A 17,060-nucleotide genomic window follows, 5' to 3' on the forward strand; every position below is an offset into this window, starting at 1 on the left:
GAGGTCCCAGGTATGAGGTTAGGCAAGTGTCTGTCTGAATCAGTGAAGGCAGAGACCCTCCTCCCATCCCAGGCCCCTTGAGCTCAAGGGCCCTCCTGGCTCCAGGGGTCTGTGTCTCAGAAGCAAAGAAAGCTCTTCCTTCTTTCTTGTCCCACCTCGTCTTTCCTGGAGTCTCCCTATTTCAGTGCCAAGATGTAGGTTGTAGGTCATATGACAGAAGTGTGCATAAAAAAAATCCATACTCAATTTACATCTACGTTTCTAATTCCAGAAAGGTTAAAGAAAGCTTTACCTTCTGTCTACAGCAAGTAAGATGTACTGGAGTCCACATCCAATAAATTATCAGAAAAACATTTACCCTGGACTCCCTCCTGTGTCAGATCTTTTTTGTTTTCTCACCCTTTGACTTTCTTCTTTAAACTTCACCTCTGTCAGGAGAAGCTCCTACACGCAGATCTAGGAGTAACCTGAGGAGAACGCAACCTGAGGACTCTCAGACTCTACAATCTAATTTACCAAAGTGCAGCAGCACTCAGGAGGAGGGCCCAGGTGTGCAGGGGCACAAGTTTCCAAGCGATTTGCTGACAGATTAGCTTTTCCCCTCTCCTATCTAGCTCCGAGTCTCCTTAGATCCCCAACTTCAGTACCACAGCTCTCCATTTTATTGTGTATACAGTCAACTGCATCATTTTCAGCAGATCAGCCCAAACAGCACTCAAAAATGCACTTGCAAGGTTGACATGGGTGGGAGTGCTCCCCCTGCCCCGAGGCCAAGGGACACTCCCCTTGCAGTGCCAGTGGGGACAGAAGGAAGCATCACAAAGCCAGGTTTAATGAGGTAGCAGGACTTGCTCATAGGAGCTTAGCAAGGGAAAGGGAGCTCAAGTAGACATTGCCCAGGACTGTGCCTGCAAGCTTTGCCTTTTGCTGATCTTCATTCCCTGATTTGTCGAAGTGTGTGACCCCACTGTGTCTACCAGGAAAGGTAAGCTCACATGACACCCTCAGTCTTTGTCTGATCTGTAAGCAGAAATACCACTTAAATAGACTTCATTGATACGGGCTTCCTTGATTTTCAAAAGCAGAATGGATTTCATCCTGGAAAAAGAATCCTTTTTCAGTGTGTTAAGTTCAATAAGCTTCAAAAATAAGCTTAGGATATTTTTGATGAAGTATTAGTATTTAGCATGAGCAGGTAGATTACAGACTGGTCTCCAATTTTAATTATATGGCTGTAGCATTTGCATGTGCTGCTTTCCCTTGTCTGTCACAGACTCTCTGCAGGCCTCTACATGAATCATTTAACTTCCATCTTAGGTTCTCTCCTTCCTCCTGGGCTTTACGTCCCTTGCCTATTAAGACCAAAGCCACCGATGAGTTTTTTCAATACATGAGGTCTCAAAAGCTTCTGAAACTTGTAACTGAAGTTTTATCTACAAAGCTACAAGAGAAAGATGTAACCAAGGCATTCAAATAGCAAATTTCACAAATATTCCTAGATATATCCAGGATGGAAGATGAATTATTACATGAGGGCCTTTGAGGTGTACACCAGGAGACAGGTATGCAAGCTGAGGTTTGGAACAAAGCTTCTCAGTTCTGTGGTAGGACACAGTCGCTACTGGCACTATCTCAGGTAGCTGGGTTGGCAACCTGAATACACGATTCCTGGTGGAGCAAGAAAGATGCAACGTCCCCCGTTTCTCAAAGATGAGGGATGAGGAAGGCTTCCTGCTGAAGCCACACTAGGGGTAAAGCTGGAGAAGAAGAATCACCCCCGGGGAAAAGTCGGGGAGAGGAATCTCTGTTGGTGCTGCTGACTACGATGAGGACAACAGTTGTGCAGAACTGGCTGACAGGGATATGGAAATGTTGGTAAATATAACAGTGATTCTCAACAGCTCATATTGTGTGTGAGTGTTGGAGTTGTCACTTTTGTATGTTGTATAGCTACATTTTCCAAGATTGACTGAAATTATCTAAAGCATGAAAATACATTCTTTTGTAGACTGAATTGGATAAGGAGCTTTTACATCATGCTCGACAACTAAGTGGAAGATGCAATGGCATTAGTTTTACAAAAAAAAATGAACCGTGGGTATATTAAAGGAGTTTGTAAGAGGCTGTGTCATGATACCATTCAAAACAATAGCCTGAATAAGATCTCTGGTGACAACTGATTCTAACATCAAACTCCTGGAGCTGCACTATTAATTCACACTCCAGTGAAGTAGTTGCCATGGAATGGCCAAAACATATTTCACTGACTCTGATGGGCAACAAAATACAGAAAACATCTACTTTGTTTTCCAAATACTGGTGAGTCAGTGTTTTATACACGGCAGCCAAATTTCATTCCTCAGGAGACAGAATAAATTATTACTTAATTGTGACAAACGAGCAGACCATCAGACCCACTGACATAATGAATCAGTCTGCTAAGAAATTGTGCTTTGAGTCACAGAACAGCATGCTGTTGTCCTGAATTATAAAATACTGTTTAAATAAGTTAACTGGCTCCTGCATTTGTTTCTACGCTAAGCCCTGCCACTAATATTGTGCAAATTATTCTAGAAACTCCCATATCTCTGCAAAATTTAATGTTTTGTGGGACCTTTACTTTTATGTGCATACACTGGTTCTTCCCAAGAGATTCCTAACACGGATGCTCTTCCATAGTGGATTTTGCTACCAAATGGAGATTAATACATTCAAGCCACATAAGCAAGTTCTTTTAGGTCCATGAATAGCTCCTTAACAACAAAAATAACATTTTACATCTCTGTTTGTAGGAATTTGGCATGTGCTCTCAAAACAAACTAAGGGATTTTATACATCCTGCACCAGTCTTTCCACCAGGGTGAGTCTCTCGAAGCACTCAGCACACATTATGCACGTGGGCCAGGCTATCAGTAACTCATATTAAAAAAATCCAGTCAAAACTCTTATTTCAGAAGGGTAGTTGGGAGGAGAAAAAAAAAATGCAACATTTTGCCATGTTATTTGTCATTCCCTTATTCATTTGTACAGGAGCAAAAATATTTATTTTCCATAACTGTCATGTATTTTTAAAAATTGCTTTTCCACAGCTTGGGTGGGATCCCTGCTCTCTAGTCTCTTGCTTGTACCTTAACTATCTTCTATTTGTTTGCTTCATCAGCTCAGTTGTTCGCCTTGGAAAGGACGTCTCTGGTTTGTATCCTGGGCAAGTAGCACGGGTCCACAAGACGTACACATCCAGAGGAACTCCAGGGTAAGCTTGGACGTCACAGTAAACCCATACAGCTTATGAAATAAGTTTTTCCCTTTCATACCTACTGTGGGCAATGTTTTCACAGCTTCTAATGACTGTTTATGACTTCAGCCTAAAAGAGGAACAGTAAGAGAATCCAGGCAGAGTAAACCAAAACTACATCCAAAAGTTTTTGGCCATACCAGGAGTGCTGCATGACCTGAATTTATCATGTACATGAGAATCTAGAACAGAAATTGTAGAAAAAAATGCTGTTTTTTCTCTCCCCTGTGAAAATTTGTGTTATTGCACATCAAAATATGTTGTGGGTTTTTTTTTTATTTTTTAAATTAAAATGTCATAGGCTACTTCTGTTGGTAAGTCAAAGCTTTAAAAATTCTAGTAATATTAAACTAAAGCAGTTAGTTGCTTGACTGCAAGAGGCATAACCCTTATCGTGCTAATTACAAGTCAGATGGAGCCAATCGAACAATACTGAATTATTAAGGCCTTACTGTACATTCTCAGGCTGTTAGTATCTATTAGATTACAGCTGCATTATACCGAGTGCTCATTTCAGCAGGAGATTAGAAAGTACATTTATAATGCTGGCTAGCCTTTGGGTGGGATCATGGTATTTACATACCATATGTCAGCAAGAGATTATAGAATGATTTATGCTTTTTGCCTAGACCTTTCAGTAAACTGGAACCAGCTCCAGTAAACTATGAAGCTGAAACTCCATTCCAGCCTGACTTTGACAATTCAGCTCTCAGAACATATGTGCATTTCCAAAAAGTAATGAAAAAGTCCACCTGCAATTGGTACAATCAAACTTCATACAAAGCAGCATTTGACTTGCCATACCTGAACACAAGTAAGTAATCCAGGGCCATTTTCCTGTCGAGAGGGGCATCAAACATGAACCGGGGATGTTTGCTCTGCTGTAAACAAGCTAGTCCTAAATTGCACAGAGAAAAAAGTCCATAGTTGGTTTTTCTTTTTGGAAAAAGTGAGAAAAAAGAGCTGCCACCTGTCTCCCAAAGCCATACCCTCTCTCCACTACCAACACTCAGGTGTCCCAGTTCCCTCAGCAACATGCGGAAGGCAACCAATGAACAAGGCAAACTGTTTGTCCTTGTGCAGATTGTTATCTAAAAATAATTGCTCAGACACACTGTAAATAATGCCAGTAGTGTTTGTCAAAAGAGCTACAGAATAAGTACCTGGAAATATGAAAAAAACAAACAAACAAACAAAAAACCCTAACAGTGCAAGAATTTACATTGTTTCAATACACTTGATTTAATAGCTCTAGAGTGGCAGTGAAGAACATTAGGATTTAACTCAACATTATCTGTTTTAAGTTGAATGCGAGATCATTTGATTGTGTATTTATCGCAAGGTATTTTAAAGATGACATGTCAAATGCATTGTAACACTCAGCACAACGAAACAATGGTGTAAAATTTTAAGTCTCTACAAATAATGTATCATCTGCATGTATGTATGTACGTACACCAGTCTGCCTTAAGCAGGTAAAGCTGTCGCACACCAAAAGAAGTGTGCATGATATCTATACCACCAGGTTTATTAGTGTCACAGTGTCAGAGACTAGGAGCAGTACGGGCAGGAGAAAACTCACCAGATTGAGTTGTCCCTTATCTTCATTCCCAGCTACTTTGCCTTTTACTTTTTCTAAACCAGCCAGACCTTTGATTGTGTTTCATTAAGGGAGCTGGCTGTGACAGCAAAAGGAAATTCTAATCTTCTGTTAGAAAGCAGATTTCCAGGATGATGATAGACGAAAGCAGCTGTCATGCGTTACATCAACGTTATCTGTCTGCCACTTTATCTGAAGGTTTTGTCCATTAGCTATATGCCAAAACCCAATTACACGTGCAATACAAATGGAAAGGCTGAGCACCAGAAGTATGCTTCCTTCCCTTCCTATTAGTTCATAAAGGAGGCTCACCAAACCATGGGGACCTAAGGGATATTAAATGCTGCAGCACAGCACAAGCCTCAGAGAATCAAACTTGTAAATATTTCAGTGGCAGCAAGAATGGCATGAGATCAAAATACCTTGTCTGTCATCAGCCTTGTCAGGCCTATCAGGTATCTGTGCCTCCTAAAAACATGCCACTAGCAGGAGGGGACACTCAGAGAGGAATCAATTTCAGCTACTATCCTGTGCCACCATCCTCTCCCTTCACATGCTAGCAACAGAAGAGGCTGCACAGAGGGAGTATATAGGAAGAGCCTGAGAAAAACACGCTTGTCCTGAAAGTACAAAGGTTTTCCTTTCATTACAGCTTACCACTAGCCTGTGGCAACCAGTGAGGATGGCAATTCATTTGAGGCCAAAGGGCTCTTGACTAATGAACAGGGAAAAAATACAGAAGATTGAATTTTGGCTACTGAAAACACTACAAGTGCCTTCGAAGACATGACACTTAGCCCCTGCTAAACACACGGCTGGCGGCAGAGTATTAGGCTGTTCTTCTCTTCTTCATCCTTGCTTCCGCTGTTGAACATAGCATGGTTTCAAGAGCAGAGCATACAGCACTTGAAATGTTCTCCGTAACTTTTAACTATTTTTTCCACACACTCAGGTTGGTGACAACACATCCCAGCCTACTTCCTCATACATACAAATAAGTGGTAGAATACAACTACGTTCTATAACCATTCTTCGGCAGCAGGAAAATGTTTGTGCAGCAGTCCAAGAATTCCCTCTAGCAAAGCTGATGTGGAACTAGCATTCAGAAGCAACATAGTAAGCTTTACAGATGCCAAGTTTAATCCCCTGAAATTTAATGAGAAAAATTCTTTGTTCCAGGTCACGAGAGTAAATATACACCAACAGATCCTGAACCATGTATTACCTGGACATGTACTGGTTGCAGGATGCTTTCAACTTTCCAGGCCTGAACTTGAGTGAAAAAATCAAAGAAAAATCTCAGTTGAACTTAAAAGAACAGAAGTAAATCACCCTTGCATCCACAACAATTCTGGTTTGTTTCTTTAATGGCACAAATACTTTCTATCATTTTAGGCTACAGCTATATTACTTAGAAATCCTGCTGCATCTGGGAATATAAATGCCTCAACTGAAAAACGAGAGTAGTTTGTACAGAATTGTTGAAAGAGGCCTTGAATTTGAAGGTCTCTCCTTGGCAGAACTGACACACAACTATGTCGTAAGTCCACATTTATTCACTCACTACAGAAGGAAAGAAGGCTCTCATTTATTTTTTTACTCACTCCCTGAACCAGCTTAGGCCCCCAGTCCTTGGTTGGTCATTTCACTGACAGCACAAATCCCCTCAGTGCCTCCTACAGGTACCAGGAGCCAAGAACACCCAGTAATTATTACCTATTGTTCAAACTGCAAAGTCAAGTCCATCCATCGCCTAGAAAATAGTAATATTGGGGTTTTTTTCCTTCTAAATGAATACTGGCATTTATGTTACACAGTTCTATCCCTCTTTCCTTTCAACACGGCATTAGGAAGAGATTTTTAATTCAAGACATCCGTTAGCTAGGGAGGGGTGGTGGGGTTCTCTCCTGGACTGCAAGTCTGACAGCAAAACTAGATGCTAATCCTGTCCAGAAGAAACTGAGTTGCTTGGTTTTTAATGCTGAGGAGAATGATCTTTACATGCAATGTTGATACAAAGGTCTCTCCATGTATTTGCCAGTCTTCCAGCATTCCATAGTACCTTCCGCTTTCCACATATTACTCAAGTAAAACACCCAGCTAACTGGCTCTGTCACATGCAAACAACTCAATAGGAAAAGCTCCTTAAATATAAAGTAATTTTATTCTTCAGCCCTCCTGTTCCTCCCTGTATAAGCAATTTTACTTTATATCGATTGAGAACATATACATTGTGCTGAACACCTCTAGAGCAGCATCAATCCATCAAATCTATTCAATTTCAGGTAATATCTGGTTACCTAAGACAATCTTGAAGGCCTCATATTTTTTATTTTGCATTAAAAGTTTCTTATATCCATGTGCATAGCTGAAATCTACTAAAGTGAATCTAAAACTACTGCCCCCACCCTGACACCAACTTGCTTTTAGGAAACAAATTAAGTTTTATTTGAAAAGGAAGCACATGAATATGGCAGCATAGTGTGTAAAAACAAATAATTCTCAAAAAATCTGTGAGAGGAATATGTAATTACTGGGTTGTTGCCATAAGAAATCAGACTATTTGGAATATATATAATAATGGTTTTAAATTAAAATAATTCTATAACATCTCCCGACACTAATAAGCCAAAATACGCTAGATGTCACAAGGTGACTACTTGTTATTTTCTCTACATCTAAAGCCAGTACATTTAATACTTTAAATGTTATTTCTAAAGCATCTTCAATTTATAATTACAAAAGCGTCTGTGCTTTGCCAGTTCTCCGGAGAAAGATCTTCTATTGGCTATGTAGAAAGGAATTTAAAAGGGCACCAAAATGTTAGACTTCTCACCAAATATAACCTCATATAATTAGGGAAACAGTTTGAGATATACGCCTTGAATGAAGAGAAGTGCAGGGTTTTTAAAATACCAGGAAAAAAAAAAGAGTAACATTATAAAACATTTAACTCAAAATCAGAATGGTTCTTTAATAATTGCAAATGAACTTTTTACAATATCAATCTTCTAACTTTCTGGGCACACTTCCTGGTAAACACTTGAGTGTCCTCTGTGAGTTACAAAGAGTAAGTTTTCTGTGTTACATAGCTAAAAAAACCTGGACATTCTTAACAACTTGGCATCACATTTTTTTTAAAAAAACAGATCACATAATAATTTAGACAGCATTTATAGCATTATAAAATCAGAATTCCCCTCTTTAATCACTCACAAGAGCAGGCATTAAGAATACAACAGCTTTAGAAATACAAATAATGAGGATGTAAAACTATCTGTGCAAAACTGCATTATTTTTACTGTCTAAAATTTCAGGGAAGTAACACCGCCAAAAGCAGAGAGAGGACAACAAAGACAAACAGTCATGAAAGTTATGCTACCTTAGATTCTCAAACAGGAATTACATTATGAAGTAAATATTAGGTACAGAAAAAAAAAATGTGATGGCACCTTGAACAACAACAACAAGTGTCCTGGAAATTGCAGTTGAACAAGAACTGATACAGGTTCACGTTAAAGTCTCTTTCAGGAGTAGCGATTGATTTGGGGGTATCAACTCTAGCATTTCTTTCCATGCAAAAATCTATCTTTCCAACATCTTTGCTTTGCGGGCTACTAATGCATTTAAGAATGAGCAGTCTTTTGAGGAGTGTGCTTTCTTCCATGCATCTGAAATCTTTAAAACAGCTGGATCATTGATTCCCTGGATTTCCCTACTCCAATCCATTTAACTGCAGGAGAGAAAAGCAAACTTTTATTATAAGTAATACAAAGCAAGATCGGATTGTATCTTAAGAAGATAGGTTTGTATCTTATCTTAAGTGCTTAAGATCTTAAGTATCAGAGTCTGAAGAAAAATACAGCATATACTATTAGCATATTAAGAAATGATAACTATCTCTGCTGTTCTCCAAGTAAAAGTGCACTAGTGACTTGGAAAAGCAGGAACAGACTTGAAGCTCCCATAAATAAGCAGTTTTCCAGATTGTAGGAAAAAAGACAAAAAGGAACTGTCAGAAAAATAAAGATTTGCATAATCTCCTAATTCCTAGCTTTGGAGGGAACCACAGGATCACCTTTACTAAGGAGCATAAGAGAAATTTGTTAGTATAGGACCTCTTACCGTCACAGATATTTAATATACAAGTAGTCCCACTGACTTTGTAATGGCAGCAGAACAAAACTCCTATTATTTATATAAACAATCTGAAGAACACTTAACAAAGTTATCAAAATCTCAGTTGAAGAACTATAGTATAGCCAAAGAAAGAATGCCTATTAAAACTTTTGAAAACTTTCAATTCAACAGCTAAACAGATAGATAAAAAGAAGTAAAACAACAGTTACAAGTATCACCACACATCAGAACAAGCACAGCTACAAACTAGCTTTCAGTATTTTGAATGTTTATTAAGGCAAAGTACAAGATAAGTTTCATAGAGCAGGAAAAAAACAAAACAACAAAATCTGGTTTACTTACCAGGAACACCCAACTCCATTTCTATAAAGCGAACATAATTTTGTGCATTTACAGGCAGCTCATCAAACGTCCTTGCATTGGATATGTCCGTATCCCATCCTGGGAGTGTCTCATACTGAACCTCTACTTTATTTAAGACTTCCTGGTTGGCTGAGAAACAAACAGAAACAAAATTATTATGTCTGCAAAGATTATATATTCTCTACCACTAAACGTGTAACTGTAAAGCTTTTTATTCCTTTCTTATACAAGGAGGTTTATTTACTCATAATATAATACCAGCACTGAGGGTGCTGAAGTGTCCTTTTTTGTTAATATAAGCAGAGGGGAAAAAAAAAATCCAGTAACTATCAAGACTTAAACTTAAGGACTCAGTACTCAGTCACATGCATATATTTTACTTAAACCACAATCTTTCCACTTCAGAAAACAACTTTTGAGGAAAATTAATTCCCAAAAATGTTGATTTTTTTTTTTCTGAACAAATACTAAGATCCAACTCCCCCTTCATGAGGAAACTTGGTGATGTGAAAGCAGAATCAGGCACCAGCTTGTAAGTATCATACAGGTAAAACATATTTTGAAATGGCATAGGAGTGCACAATTCACTAAACAGGGTCATAAGATGGAGTTTATACGTAACAGACTTCTGATGCCCACAGACCCTTTGCCCCAAAACTCAAATTTGTCAATCAGTGTGGAGTTCCATGTAATGTATGAACATTAACTGTTCCAATTACTTCTCAGAATAGAAGCAATGAGCATATTCCATTTTGTCCTTCATTTAGGAACCTGCTACAATGTTGTCCATTAACTCTGAATCTTGTGATGATTTCAAGTACTGGAAAAGATGCTAAGCACATTGTTCTGGAATTGAATCATTTCACTAACTATCTGAACGTTAGTCTTGGAATGACACTGGGCAGTGAAACAAAAGCCTTGAGCCTGAAAATGGTTAAAACATATTGATAAAAAAAAAAAATTGAGGTGTCAGGCATTATTGCCCTCCTGAAGACGACAGGGCACACTGTAATGAACATTATGTAGGGTCTACGTCTCAAACCAAGTCACTCCTGCAAAGACAGCTAGTCAGCCTGGGAAAGGGTTTTAGGTGCAAGAGGCACAGTGTACAAATACAAACCCACAGCTAATCCCCTCCAGCACACGTGTAACCAACAAAATCAGGCTCAGCATACTGAATAATTTGTCCCAGTGCAGGTAAGAGCTCAAAAGTAGCAAGGTTGTAAGGACAGCCTTTATAAACTAGGCATTTTGAGAAAGGGTGAAAGGGGACTATGCTCTACTGACTTTAACGCCTTCAACAGTGAAAAAACGCACAATTTTTGGACTGACGTGTTCACAGGTTAAGGCAAATGATTCTGACTCAATACTTGTTGTAATCAATACAGACAGGCACATTAAGGATGTTGTTCTTTAACATCATCAGCAGTTAACAACTGAGGTGTTGCCTGCTGCCCAGGTGATCTGTAAAACAGAATAGTCATATTCAAAGTGCAAAACCACAAACTAATCTCCGGGCATTGAAGATGGTCTAGAATGAGACACTAACCTCCCTAGTTCTGAAGATGGAAAGTGACTGCACATCCAACCTTGGAGGTTCACAGGCATTTTTACTTTGAAGCCTCTCTGATGAGGCGAGCTGGAGGAAAGCTGAAAACACTTAGAATTGAATGATCTAATCTTGTCTACAGTCTTCCATTACTCTGTATTAGTTCCTCACTTCTCCAAAAGAGAGGAAGAAAAGGGATACATTTCTTGATGTTTCAAACGATTCTCTCATTTTGCTCCAGCAGGTGTGATAAAAGACAACGTGTGGAAAAGATAAGCCATAAACTGAGCTCAGAGTAGTTACAGATGTGATTACCATCTAGATTTCTCTCAGCTCTTCCATTAGGGGATTTATCTTTTAGGCTTTCTGGAATATTCCTTAATAACAGCTGAATTAGATAATGGAGAGAACAGATATAACGATATCCGTTAGTCTGGTACTATAATTTGGAGAGGGAATGATGTGATATTACTTCCAACTCAAAAGGAATAGCTGAAATTTGGGATCTTGGCACCACTGTAAGAGAAAGATCCTCCAGCAGTTTCCAGGAACTGAACACAAAAACAGTCATACAGGTCAGCGCAAGGTGCACCTAACACAGTGTCCTAGCTCTTTAACTACACTACATGCTGAGTGAGAGAGCACAAGAAAAAAAAAAAAGAAAAAAATGCAAGCATGAAATAAAGCTTATCTGAAATAATCCCCCAATTTCCTAAAGATCTGTATTTTCAAAGTCTCCTGAGCTAGCGGTTGTGTCTGTCTGTGCCAAGATCACCTGGCACCTGAACTCAGACAGGAGGAACTAGCAGGACTAGACCACGGCTTTCACATTCCTTTTAAACTGATCATCTCAGAGCTAGCAGGGAGTTCAATCCTTCCATAAACTCCTAGGACTGAACAGAAATTGAGGTTCTGGCCAGCTCCACAGCAAAAAAACTACAGCCTCAATCATACCACCTGAAGTCATATGTGCATTTACAACACATTTTCAGTTCTTTCTTAGCAGGAGATTATGAAATGCCCACAGAAATCTAAGCTAAAAAAACTAAGTGAGACTTGCATGATTCTCTGATCCAGCTGGAAAAAGGAACAATATATGAAATATGGCATGTTTTCCTGAGATGGTGGGCACTATGTGTGCTTCTAATTTAGAGACAGTCACTTCACAAGAAGGGTAAATCACTAGCATCTCCAAGAGAGTGGGAGGGTAAGGAGGGGAGAGAGAACGAAATACCCTGCCAGTAAGAGATTCCCAGACTAGATGTCTTCTAAATTAAATTCAAAATGTCAAAGTTGCAAGGTTTAAAAAAAATAAACTATATAAGTGCACAGCAGGCAGAGATGCAGACATCAGAAATAATCTAATGGCCTGCAAAACACAAAGTGGGAATAAAGTTACCTTCTGTTTTTTATGCCAGGATAAAGGGTAATAAGTAACCTGCAGCATATGTGCTGAAAATGCTGCCAAATGTTGAGGAGTATAGCAAAGAGAGAGGTGTGGAACACAGAGGCACTGTGAGAGACAGCATCTTCCAGCTTACCAGAAGTTCAACTCAAACTCCTTCCTGACACTTAAGGAAGACAGCATGTCAACAGCAATGACAACAGTTTCTACTAAATTTCTACTAGAATTCTTAATTTTTTATACAGTAAAGAAAGATACAGTTAGACAGGTGAACCATGTTGTGCTGCTATGACCAAAGGTCAGCTACCTGTACCTGGGCAATATACAGGGAGCAAAGTCTGCCCTCGAGAGTTGTAACAAGATTCTAGTCCCACCTAAGAGACACAATGAACGAGGAAGAAAGAAATAAAAAAGTAATCACTGAAGTCTTAATACTGGAAAACATGGCCACCTCTTCACGTCATTTTTACTGATGGACTGCCAGAGAAGGTCCTCCTGCCTTGAGCACAAGACAGTCCAAATAGCCCCCAGGTGAGATGACAGGGCTACGGATGAAGCATTTACTGAGTAGTTCTCAATTTGAACGTGCAATCTCCATTATGTTCAAAGGTCATCTAAAGTACACACAAATTTCCTTAATATTTTGATAAGGATATCAATCAGGGAATATCTGGGTCTTGACAAAAGCATGGCCTGTTTTTGTGCAAGATGAGTACTAAACTTTCTGAATAAAAGTGCATGCCATGTCATTCAGTATGCATTCAGATTATAACTGGCACTTTGTTTGAAGATAATGGAGGGCAGATGAACTAGAGAACTCCCCAAAGCAGAGAAACAGAAGATTTTTTGTTAATTTCTTATGAATTTCCCTAACAGGTATGTGCTATCTTCCAGGACTACTGGCAGATCATCACTTATTCCTTTATGCATAATTACATCTTTATACTACATAAATCCTGCTGTGAGTTGTATCTGATTATTATGGTTGATCTCCTCACCCACAGAAAAAATCTCCACCGATAGTATATGAAATATCGTAACCTGTGACCAGCCTCAAACCCTGAGGTAGCAATTAGAATGGAAATGGGCATCTATGCCTACATGAGAAAATCAGAAAGCCCAGTCTTTCATACTGGTTAATGTCCTTCCCTTTTCTGGAGTATCTCTGCTATAGCAAATGCAAAAAGATGCATTATCCATGAAAACAATGTTTTGTGATATTTGAATATTTTAACAAGCAGATAGATTTTTCATGTAAAAATGATCATTAAAATTACCACAGTCCTCCTTAGGAGCTATAGTTTCTATCATGCTAAGCTGATGTATGTTGGTCCCACATTAGAAAATAGTCTTGCTTTAACCTAAACTAATTGCTCACTTCCTCCTCCACCCCTTTTCCATTGCATAGGTGTGACAGGTTTTTGGCTGCTCTGTGAACCATTAAAGGGAACTGAACTGTTAGAAAAATAACACAGAGAAAAACCTGGCTTTTCAGCTGGATCAGTTCCCTCACGTGGTTCACCGTATGCTTAAATGAAGACTCATCCTACTAGAGGAGGGGACAAATACAGTAGTGGGAATAAGACACCGGGTTTAGTGTGTGCCACAAGCTTCCAATTTAGCTTGAAGGTAACCCAGGCTGTATTAAAGGAAGGGGATAGAGCAGTAACAATATCTATGTTTAAGAAGCTTTATATAGCACTTCGTGTCTTCCTAGTAGACAAATGACAGTACTTGGTACAAGTGTCTTTAGGGTGCGGTACAGGTGTGGTACAGGGTGTCTTATGCATCTGGGAAGACATCAATGGCTTAATGCTGAAGTAACACATTCCTGTCATAAATTTTACAAGTAAAAGTCAAATGCAAATATTTAAGTCTCAGGTTACATTTCACCAAAATCTACAATTGTTAAACAAGCAGTCTTACCAGGAAAATGAGGTATGATTTCACCATCTAGTTTGTATGCAACACCAACTTTGATTTCTGGAAATACATCCAAGATGTCCAATTTGGTAAGCGCCAATCTATAAAGAAACATTACTTCGATTAAACAAGTTCAACAACTCTCAACTCTCACCACACTGTAAAAATACCAAAAGGAAAAAAATTATTCCTGCACATTGCAATTGTCTTTCCTTAGACAAATAGTTTGTATGGCACTCATCTATTTATCTGGTGCTACTTAAAAAAAGAGACAACTTAAAAGTGCCTTTTTGGTGCATCCTTAGATGTACTACTATAAGAAAATGGCAAAACTCAAAGAGCAGGTATTATCTAATCAAGGTGTCTGTTTTATGGCTTTAAGTGTTAGAATTTTAAGTGATCAGGGTGCTGCCAAGGTACTTTATGACCATTCCTTTGAGATGGTTTCATAGCATGATGCCTGTTGCTGGCTGTTCCTGACCTCAGCCAAATGTTCCTGTTCAACAGTGAAGGCAGCAAAATAATCAAACACTGGGTCTGTAAATTACTTGGCTGCAGGTATTTTAAGTAAAAACAAAGGACAAGAAAAATAGGAAAATAGAAGTAAAACACGCATTTATAAAATTTCTAGTATCTCAAACTGTGTATCAGCTTTGTTTCAGACACCTATTTTTCATTTTAATTAAAATCCCAAAGTCATGTTCAAATTTTGTATGTTTACACATACTGCTGAAGATATGGATGGGTTCCCATCTCTCTTATTTTGAAAACAAACTAACGAAACAAAACTCCAAAAACTGTATCAGGTTTTAAGGCCCTTGTAATGCATCTGATTTGGTTTGTGTTCGGGGTGGATGGCAGAGGTTGGGGTAGCTTGAAACACCAAGTACTAAGATAAGTGCTTTTTGAGTAATTTTAAATGAGAAATAATGTGTTACAAGCAAAGAATAATTTACAAATATGAAAATGTCAAATATAAAAACATTTAATACTAGGAAAAATTAGTTTAATTTATTGAAATATCAAAACAATCAACAAATGAATTATAACAGTCTGAATGTTACTAACTAGTATATGTACAATTTACAGTAATCTGTAGCATTTCATGATTTTATGTCAAGTTGCCAACAAAGCTGTCAAAATAACTCACGCAGTAAATCCGTTAATCATGTAGGCATATCGGAGTAACACAAGGTCCAGCCAGCCACATCTTCTCTTTCTACCAGTGGTAACACCAAACTCTTTACCTCTCATTTGCAGCAATTCTCCAATTTCCTAACAAAGAGTAATACTATTACATAAGCCTTAAAAAAAAATTTGTAATACATGATGCAGGCCTATACTTAACAACATTTTACAATACTGTAAACTACCTTAAAAGTTCTTCCCCCAATTTTTCACAAAGCTGTCCATTGGGATGAAAACAGAAAAACAAAATGCTATTTCTAATTCAAGAGAACACTATTTGAGCAAATCTCTCAAAACCTGTTCCTGCTCTAGCCTTCTATCCCATACGAAGGTCTGAGAAACTGACAATTGGACTTGGCAGTCTTGTAAACTCGGTCTAGAATCAGAAGAATAAAATATCCAAACACACCATCACCTACTTGCATTTAACCACTAACCCTGATTTAACGTAAGACAGGCACAGCAAGTTATTTCACCAAGTTAGAGGTCACATCCAGGGCTGATCATACTCACATTATTTTGTTCTGTAGGAAAGGCACCGATTCCAACTCTCGTTGTATATGCTTTCACAACTCCGTACACTTCCCCGACATTCTGCGGTGGCATGCCCAGACCTGTACACACGCCTCCAACTGTGCAGTTCGATGAAGTCACAAAAGGATATGTGCCTATTAAAAAAAAAAAAAATAAAAAAATTAAAACACTGGTTTTAAACCATTGCAAAAAACCAAGATCTAATCTGGTGAGGAATAGCACTTGCATCGCACTAACTTAGGTTTTACAATGCTAAAAATCAAAACACACTATAAATGTATTTTGCAGTCAAGAACATATTTAATGAGCTCTTAGCTTTGTATGTACATTGTCTGATTCTTCCTTCTTTATTGAAAAAAGGTAGAAATTTTATGACTTCAACTGGTACAGTTGACAGGCAAAGGTTGACTACATAACAACTCTGAATGATCATACAAGTCAAAAATTGGAACAAGATCAGAAAACCATACCTTGCTATCTTATCTAAAATACGCTCACTAACTGAATGTGAAATTTTGAAGGGCGATTCTTAAGAAAATGCTATTAAAAGGCTAGAAAACACAGTTTTACCATTTTCATTTTTGGAGAAAAAAATAAAATACAAGCTCTACAAACTGATCAACACATTATAAGGATAAGAAATTGCAGAGAAATGTGTAATTCTGGAAAGAAAATTTCTGCTTACATAATCAAATTTTTAAAATTATTTCCACAATTAAAGAGACCAAAAAAGAGACTCCTGGAACACAGTAGTTCATTAGTGCTGATGTAAGCTGATTCTTCAAAATTCAATGAGTGTTTTGCACCTATACTTTGCATCTCAAAGCTTTCCATTTTTCTTCTCAATTGTTTTCCACAGATGCACACAACTGTGAATTATTTCAAACGAAATTTATAGACACTGAAGTAATAGCTACACTCTATTAAAGAAAAGTCACCTGATCTCTACTGTCATTCAAATAATCTTGGGAGAGTCTAAAACTTTTTGAAATAATTTAATTAAAAACTTCCCTCCTGCCCTTTATTTTGCTAGTCATAGATAGCACTGTTCTTCCGAAATACA

At 38.2% G+C, this 17,060-nt stretch overlaps 1 protein-coding gene and 1 non-coding gene across 2 annotated transcripts in view; one reads left to right on the plus strand and one right to left on the minus strand.

The window, feature by feature from the left end:
* The first annotated feature begins 809 nt into the window (after positions 1-809).
* SPMIP3 (sperm microtubule inner protein 3) lies at positions 810-6,330 on the plus strand. Its single transcript, XR_010471513.1, has 5 exons — positions 810-985; positions 2,793-2,860; positions 3,161-3,253; positions 3,925-4,109; positions 6,075-6,330. It is a non-coding gene; the product is annotated as a sperm microtubule inner protein 3 (transcript).
* A 1,513-nt stretch (positions 6,331-7,843) lies between these two features.
* ADSS2 (adenylosuccinate synthase 2) overlaps positions 7,844-17,060 on the minus strand; it is a 37,235-nt gene continuing 28,018 nt past the window's right edge. The window contains exons 9-13 of the mRNA XM_065057889.1: positions 15,977-16,131; positions 15,426-15,550; positions 14,279-14,376; positions 9,378-9,527; positions 7,844-8,628 (exon numbers count right to left, since the gene is read on the minus strand). Coding sequence (XP_064913961.1) covers positions 8,576-8,628; positions 9,378-9,527; positions 14,279-14,376; positions 15,426-15,550; positions 15,977-16,131 — 581 coding nt within the window. The 3' untranslated portion in view covers positions 7,844-8,575. The remainder of the gene's footprint in view (positions 8,629-9,377; positions 9,528-14,278; positions 14,377-15,425; positions 15,551-15,976; positions 16,132-17,060) is intronic.

The sequence above is a fragment of the Columba livia genome, chromosome 3, assembly GCF_036013475.1.
Source record: "Columba livia isolate bColLiv1 breed racing homer chromosome 3, bColLiv1.pat.W.v2, whole genome shotgun sequence".
NCBI classification, from domain to species: domain Eukaryota; kingdom Metazoa; phylum Chordata; class Aves; order Columbiformes; family Columbidae; genus Columba; species Columba livia.